The 9,018-nt window shown below is 32.4% G+C and overlaps 1 protein-coding gene across 1 annotated transcript; it reads left to right on the top strand.

Annotated features, from left to right (window-relative positions):
• The first annotated feature begins 1,512 nt into the window (after window positions 1-1,512).
• On the top strand, window positions 1,513-4,390 carry LOC108473869 (4-hydroxyphenylpyruvate dioxygenase). The gene is made up of 2 exons (XM_017775668.2): window positions 1,513-2,764; window positions 4,091-4,390. The coding sequence occupies exons 1-2, from the start codon at window positions 1,632-1,634 to the stop codon at window positions 4,266-4,268; spliced, it is 1,311 nt and encodes a 436-aa protein (XP_017631157.1). The 5' UTR covers window positions 1,513-1,631; the 3' UTR covers window positions 4,269-4,390.
• Window positions 4,391-9,018: the final 4,628 nt, after the last annotated feature.

Raw genomic sequence — 9,018 nt, 5'->3', positions numbered from 1 at the left:
TCAAATAGACCAATTAAGCGTTAAGCATATCCCAATATTTAAATGCACAATATATCTAATTATCCATATACAAGCTAACCCAAATATAAAATAATCCAATCAAATTAAAATTACTCAAATTTAAAATAGAATTAATTGCATTAAACATCCTTAAACTATGACTTTCATTTTAAATTGGTTCTCAAACTTTAAAGCATTCTAGTTACTAAAATCATTAATTTAACTATTCAACAAGACATTAGGTCTTATGTGACATAATTTAAAATTAAAAAGTTAAAGAAAATTTAATATTGTAAAATGGATGTTGTAAAATATTAGTTTTGAGGTTTTCAAAACTTATACAAAAACTAACATTCACTCTCTCTCTCTCTCTCTCTTTTACTTTTTTCTCTAGTTTTTAATTTTAAAAGTTATGTAGTAATTTTTTACTTTTGTTTAGAATTTTATTTTAAATTATGTCACACAATATTTTACAAGTCATTTTAAGGTTAAATTAACAGTTTCAATAATGGAAGAACTTGATTGATATAGCACGATAATTTTAGGATGCAATTAAAATGTTTTGAAGTTTGAAACTAATTTTAAATAGAGATCATAATTTGAAGATAGTTGGTGCAATTAAATCTTTAAAATAACTCAACTCAATTAAATAATTCTAAATATAAAATTAAATAGTTAAATACAAAATAAATCAAATAATTAATTTCAGAAAAATAATCCAAGTCAATTAATTAATTAATTTTATAAATAAATATTTTTAAAAAAAACTTGACCAAAAGTATGGGAAAATTTTGGATTCAATTAATTAAGTTTTGAATCTAAATTCAATTTGATAAATGTGATGAATCTAATTTTATTTTGGTTTAAATGCAAATATATTTAAATTGTTTTTATATTGAATTGATATTAATTTTAATTGATTAAGTATGTATCATAAATGTGGCACATGGGTGTTATAAAATTTAATTAATTATTATTTCATTATAATTTAAAAAATTAAAAGATAAACTGTATCAAATATCACTTAACTTTAATTAATTTTTATTTGAAATTTATAAATATGTCACTAAGATTATCTCGTTATTATAAAGATGTCACTCCATCATTTAGTGCCGCTACTTGGTAATGGTGTCTAACATGGTACGTGTTTTAAAAATATTTTCTTTCTTTTTTAATATTAAAATTTTATGTTTTTATTTCTTTGTATATATTTTTAAGTTATTTCATAGCATTTTTCACAAAAAAAAAAAAAAATTAACCAAGGTTGAGTGGGAGTTTACCCAAAATAGAATGATATTTCTTACGTCACGGCTCTGCCGAGCTCGGATCATTGTCATAAACCTCATCTCCTAACGGATCAGTTCATGGTCAATTTTTATTGTAAAAAATAATTTATTTAATAGACCAATTAAAAGTATCCACGTCACCAGAACCACATCTTCCCATGCATCGGTGCTCACGTTACACACTTGTCTAATACCCAAAGGAATTCAACAAATTGGACACGTCATTAATAATTATCCCCCAAAAAAACCAGCACCTCAAAACCATCGCCCACAGAATATAATACCCCATCGATACCCCCTTTTCTCCTTCAATCTCAACGGCAACACCCGACCAGACCCGAAAAAATGGTCCAGACAAACCAGTCTGGTTCCGGCAATGATTTCAAGCTCGTCGGATTCTCGAATTTCGTCCGTTCAAATCCAAAATCCGATCGGTTCACCGTCAAACGTTTCCACCACATCGAGTTTTGGTGTACCGACGCCACTAACGTCGCTCGCCGTTTTTCATGGGGTCTCGGTATGCAATTTGTAGCTAAATCGGATTTATCCACCGGAAATTTGACCCATGCTTCTTATCTCCTCCGTTCTCGTGACCTGAACTTCCTTTTCACTGCCCCCTATTCCCCTTCGATTGCCGTTGCTCAAAACCTCTCCCCTCAATCCACCGCTTCCATCCCTTCTTTTGATCATTCACTCTGCCGCTCCTTCGCTGCCACCCACGGCTTAGGCGTTCGCGCCATCGCCATCGAAGTTGACGATGCCGAAACCGCTTTCACCACCAGTGTCACACATGGCGCGTTACCCTTTTCCACTCCTACCCCACTCGGCGACGTCGCCACTATCGCCGAAGTCAAACTCTACGGCGACGTCGTTTTGCGTTACGTCAGTTACACCACCACCATAAACTCCGACCATGATTTCTTGCCGGGATTCGAGAAAATAGAAGACGCCCTTTCTTACCCTTTAGATTACGGACTCCGACGACTCGACCACGCCGTCGGCAACGTCCCAGAACTCGGTCCCGCTGTTTCGTACGTTAAATCCTTCACCGGCTTCCACGAATTCGCTGAATTCACAGCTGAAGACGTCGGAACTAGCGAAAGTGGACTAAACTCCGTCGTTTTAGCTAACAACGAAGAAATGGTATTACTTCCGATGAACGAACCGGTGTTCGGAACAAAAAGGAAAAGCCAAATCCAAACGTATTTAGAACACAACGAAGGTGCCGGAGTTCAACATTTGGCATTGGTGAGTGAAGATATATTCAAGACGTTAAGAGAAATGAGGAAGAGAAGCTTCGTCGGCGGTTTTGAGTTCATGCCGTCGCCGCCGCCGACTTATTATAAAAAATTGAAGCAAAGGGCAGGGGATATTTTGAGTGATGAACAGATTAAAGAGTGTGAAGAACTGGGGATTCTGGTTGATAGAGATGATCAAGGGACTTTGCTGCAAATTTTCACTAAGCCAGTTGGTGATAGGCAAGTTTTTCTCTGTACTAATCATTTTATTTTCTTCGCTTCTTACAATTATGGATGACATGACAGTGAACACTGAAAACTTCAGACAAACTTTAGTTGATGATTTTTAGATTCAAAGCTTAGATTTACTCTAACCTATTCTTTGGGATTGAATTCTTTTTATTTAAGATTTGAATTTTTTTTCTTCAAGTTTGTCCATGATATTCTTTTAAAAAATTTTAATGTGAGAATAATTGATAAATTTCAGTTGTTAATTTGTATAAAAAAATGTTGAGGTCTAATGTGTGAATAATTGCCTAATTCAGTCCCAATCTAGGATCAATTGTTAATTTCATGCCTAACTTGGATACCTTAATGTGGGAATAGTTGTTAAGTTCGGACCCAAATAGTTATTTAACCTTTAATTTAATGAATTTGGGTGGGTTAATTTTGGTTTTAGTCCCTGTATTTGCTTTAATTGGTATAACTTGGTATGTCTGCTTTTATAATATTATAATATTATTAGAAGGTACGAAAGGATAATACCCTTAAAGTGCTAATTTGTTGCATGTTCAACCAATAATAATGATTAATGAGGTTATTAATTTCGACCTTACTAATAACATTATAAAAATAAAAATAGAATTAAAGTTTCATTTCTGCATAATTAAGGGATTAAAATCAGAACCAGATTGAATTCGGGCATCAAGCTCACATAGACTTTAGACCTACTAAGATCATCCTAGATGTTAAGTATAGGATTAGATCGAATTTAAGTATTTAGGGGATGAAATTACAGATTTGATTATTGGATAAATTTTTTTTTGGTACAGTCCAAGTTTAAATTGCAATTTAGGATATTAACATTAGAACTCAAACTTTTAAATTCTTTAACAAAAAAATTTGATGAAATTTTAAATAAAAAATTAGTATTTTTTATCTAATGTATATGAATTAATTTGTTCCTTTTTTTAGTAAAGGGACAAGTGCAATCTGATTCCCTCAATAAAGCGGCCTTTATAATACTTTTATCGAGAAAAATTAGTTCATATGCCCTTATAAATGTATATTTTCCTCTCTCTTTTAATGTACAAATATAATTATATTAATATTTATAATTAAAAAGAATATTACAAGTAATGAACTGAATAACTAATTCAACTTAACAAACTAACCAATCAACAATAAATCTAGATGAGCACACATACATCTACATATGTTGTAGCACTCTAATCTAAAATCTCAAACTTTTCTAGCTTCAACCTTGTCCTTAAATCAAGTTCTCATCGGCATATATGTAGATTATTTCTTGTTTAGTTAACTAAAGTGGGAACCTTTTATTTTTAGGCCAACCATCTTCATAGAGATAATACAAAGAATTGGGTGCATGGTGAAGGATGAAGAAGGAAAGCAATACCAAAAAGGTGGATGTGGTGGTTTTGGGAAAGGCAACTTTTCTGAGCTCTTCAAATCCATTGAAGAATATGAGAAATCTCTTGAAGCCAAACAACCTCAGAATCCATGACTTGATTGAGAAAAGAAAAAGAAAAAAGGCTTCTTTTTGCTTTATATAAAACTTTATGTTACCCATGTTATTCAAATTTGAATATAAATATCTTATAAACATAATTTTTGTTTTTTGAATAATTTTATTATAGGTTTTGATTATATTTACTCTTTTTGACACAATATCTAGAATTACTTATAACTCATAAATAGGAGGATGATGTCATTCAGCAAATTCGAACTCATGTCCTCTTGTATTAACAAAATACCTATGCTAATTGAACTAAGACTCAATCGACTATAAACATAATTATAAGCTATCTACTGTGTATGATCTCATAGAACTCTCTCTTTTGCTAGCATATTTACATTTAAAATTAATTCGTTTAAATTATCAGAATTTAGAAATTGAGTGTGATAATAGGTATATTTGGCAACCATTTTTATTTATTGAGTTCAGCATAAGTATTTTTTAAATTTATTTAAAGAATTGTATGTTTATGATCATGTTTAAATTCATCTCGGATAGTGATACTTGAGTGAAAATAAAATGTTGGGATTAACAATTTTTGGTGAAGCAATTGAGATGGATAATGATATTAAGGTATTAAGATGAATAGTTTAATTGAAGGGTGAATGTATTTGAGACGTGATTAAATTAGTCTTTCTTACTGTTAAGTGGATCAATTCAACACTATTGTTATAACACCCCTAATCCTTATCTGTCGCCGGAACAAGGTTATTGAGCATTACTGAACTTTACGAACTAATTTCTAATATTTCATTACCTTTATTATACAAATTAAGAATTAATCATAAATCATTAATATTGTCCTTTAGATGGGATCTCGAGGCCCAATATGCACTTTAGAAGTTAATTAGGACTAAACCGAACATTCAAGAAAATTTTCTCAAAATCTCAAAATTTTTCTTAAAAACAGGGGACACGCGCCTATGTGGCCAACCATGTGGCTCGCACGGCCAGGAGACATGCCCGTGTCTTAGGCCGTGTGGGCATTAGATGTGAGGCACACGGTCGTGTCCTAGCTCGTGTCCAAATTAGGGTACCTACTGACTTGGGTCACACGGCCAACCACACGCCCGTGTGCTAGGCCGTGTGTGAAGTGTAGGGGTCACACGACCAAGTCACATGCCTGTGCTCTAGGCTATGTGCAAAAAACCTGGGCATTCTGCTTTCCAATTTCAATGTGCAAGGGACACATGGCTAGACTATACGCCCATGTACCGGGCCGTGTGTCACACACGACTGAGACACACACCTGTGTCTCTCCTCGTGTGGACAAAAATAGGCCATTTCAAGGCCACATTTCAAACCCTTTTCGATATTAACCTATAAACATCAATTCAATATCTCAAATAGCCCTAATCAAGCAATAATCACAAGCCAAATACCATGTTTTAAGCATAATATGTCATTGTAAGATTCATTTATATAAACTTACCATAGAAACTCCATTTATTGAATACTAAAAACTACTACTAAATATATGCATTCAACCATAAAACATGTATCATTCACAACCATGTTTCAAGTTTAACCCTTTTTAAACCAACCTTATACATGCCATATAAACCATAAGTTGTATTACAAAATCTACTGGAGAAATCTGGATAATGTGGCTTGATGTGTTGATCCGATCCTCCAATCTCACATTAATCTATAAGAAACATTAACAACCCAAGTAAGCTTAATGAAGCTTAGTAAGTTTATTGGTTTTAAAGTTAAATCTTACCAAACCTACTATAATAAATCATAAAACATGCAATTTCCCTGCCAATCACAATTTCAAATGGTGAATTCACTTGATTGAGCTCAATATCAATAACTACTTAAATTCCATCACTATAATCCATATGACACTTACCAATCATTTTCAAATTAGAGAACATCTTACGGAATTGAGTACATTGTTTTCTTGATGCCATAGTCCAACTATGGTATTACATATATATTGCCATGGCCAATTGTAACAGCCCAATTTTCAGTGGTGTCGAAAACAGTGGTTTGAGACCACTAAATCCGACAAGTGAGTTCATAAATTTTATTATTTATTGTTTATGAGCCAATCGTGAATTTAGAAAAGCTATGAAATAATGATTTGTGTTTTAGAAATAATTATTAAATTATTTGGGTTCAAAAACGAGGTATCAAGACCTCAATTTCATAAACCAAGTTGTAAATATTTTTATAAATATTTACTGAGTATTATTGAGTTAGTATTAAAGTTTCGTTAGAAAATTTTAACGTTTTGATAGTTAATTAATTAAAAATGACTAAATTGAAAAATGTGCAAAACTTGCAAATTAAAGAAATAATGATTAAATAGCTTAAGTGATAAATAAAGGACTTAAAGGGAAAATTAGCCCAAAGTAGATGGCTGAAACAGTGTAAGCAGAAAAAAACAAAGAAATTGGATGATTAATGGGCAAAATGGGAAATAAAATAAAAATTAATTAGATAAAAATGAGACTCAAAAGAAATCTAGATATTTCTTCACAATTCTTCAGCCAAAAACACCATAGGAGGTCTCCAAGAAGCTGGATTTTCATATTTTTACTCCCTGTGAGTTTACTTCTTGATTATTTATTGTAACTTTTATATTTTTGTGACTTTTACAATTAGGTCCAACTATTTAATTCATTAGTTTTTGATTTCATGAATAACTTTGTAAGTTACCATTGATGAGTGCTAGAAGTTTATGATGAATTAACATAGATTTAAATCTTTAATTTTATTATTTGATGATTTTATCAAGTGATTTTAGTAGAAATTAATTTTAGAACCTAATTGTGAAAAGGTTAAGAATTAGGGTTTGATGTTGAAATTTTTAATGTCAAAGGCTGTGAAATAGCCCATAATACTTAGATAAAGTGTTAATTAAGAAAAATTAGCTCCATTGATGGGTTAATTGATCAGGGACTAAATTGTAAAAATTATAAAAATTAGGGTAAATGTGTAATTTTTAAAATTGAAGGGAATAAATTGTGAAGTGAATTAGAATTAAATTAGATGCTAATGAATGAATAATTTTACATTGTAGATAAAGAACCTGAATATAAACACGAAAAAGAGAAAATAACATATTAGTCCCTGAATTTTTACAACCTCTATAATCTACCTCAAGTAAGTTCATATGGTTGAAATTTCATGATAAATTGTTGATTTAGGAATGATATAATGTATTATTTCATATATTTGTTATTGGTTTGTGATTATTGTAATAATATGAAAATCGAATTGAATGTTCAAATTAAGTGGAACGCAGGATTATTCAATGGCACAAGATGAATTGATGGATAAGACCATGGTTGGAACATGACAATATTTAAATGTAAGACCATAGCTGGGCTATGACATTTCAGTGAAAATACCATAATTGGGTTATGGCACTGTGAACGTAAGACCATGGTTGGACCATAGTAGTATATGTGTAAGACCATAGTTGGGCTATCGCATCCTGATGATAAGACCATAACTGGATTATGGCATTACGAGTGTAAGACCAGGGCAGGACCATAGCAATATACGTGTAAAAGCATAATTAGACTATGTCATTAAGAAAACAATGTACTTATTTCTGTAAGACGTTCTCTAATTTGACAATGATTGGTAAGTGTCATATGGATTATAGTGATAGAATTTAAGTAGTTATTGATATTGAGCTCAATCAAGTGAATTCACCATTTGAAATTATGATTGGCAGGAAGTGTTAGTGAAATTGTATGTTTTATGATTTGTTATAGTAGGTTCAGTAAGATTTAACTTTAAAACCAATGAACTTACTAAGCTTCATTAAGCTTACTTATGTTGTTAATGTTTCTTGTAGATTAATGTAAGATTGAAGGATCAAGTCAACACATCAGGCCACACTATCTAGATTTCTCCGGTAGATTTTGTAATACAACTTATATTTTATATGGCATGTAAAAGGTTGGTTTAGAAAAGGGTTAAACTTGAAACATGGTTGTGAATGATACATGTGTTTATGGCTGTATGCATATATTTAGTAGTAGTTTTTAGTATTCAATGAATAGAGATTTTATGGTAAGTTTATATCAATGAGTCTTACAATGACATATTATGCTTAAAACATGGTATTTGGCTTGTGATTATTGCTTGATTGGGGTTATTTGAGATATTGAGTTGATGTTTATAGGTTAATACCCAAAAGGGTGAGAAATGTGGCCTTAGAGTTACCTATTTTTGTCCACACAGGTAGACACAGGCATGTCTCAGCTGTAGTCTGGTCGTGTGTCCCCTGCACCTTGAAATTTCAAAACAGAATGCCCAGGTTTTTGCACACGGCCTAGAACACGGCCTAGAACACAGGCATGTCTCAGCTGTAGTCTGGTTGTGTGACCCCTGCACTTCATACACGGCCTAGCACACAGGCGTGTGGTTGGCCGTGTGACCCAAGTCACTAACTACCCTAATTTGGACACGGGCGAGGACACGGCCGTGTGCCTCACAACGAATGCCCACACGACCTAAGACATGGGCGTGTCTCCTGGCCGTGTGAGCCACACTGTTGGCCACACGGGCGTGTGTCCTGTTTCTAATAAAAATTTTGAGATTTTGAGAAAAATTTCTTGAATGTTCGATTTAGTTTCGATTCACTTCTAAAGTGTATATTGGGCCTCAAGGGCCCATATAAGGGACAACATTAAGGATTTTGATTAATTCTTAATTTTTATAATAAAGGTAATGAAATATTCAAAATTAGTTCTTAAAGTTCTGTAATGCTCCG

The sequence above is a fragment of the Gossypium arboreum genome, chromosome 7, assembly GCF_025698485.1.
Source record: "Gossypium arboreum isolate Shixiya-1 chromosome 7, ASM2569848v2, whole genome shotgun sequence".
Lineage (NCBI taxonomy): Eukaryota > Viridiplantae > Streptophyta > Magnoliopsida > Malvales > Malvaceae > Gossypium > Gossypium arboreum.
Note: the sequence above shows the minus strand (reverse complement) of the source record. Positions and strands in the feature narration are given on the sequence as shown.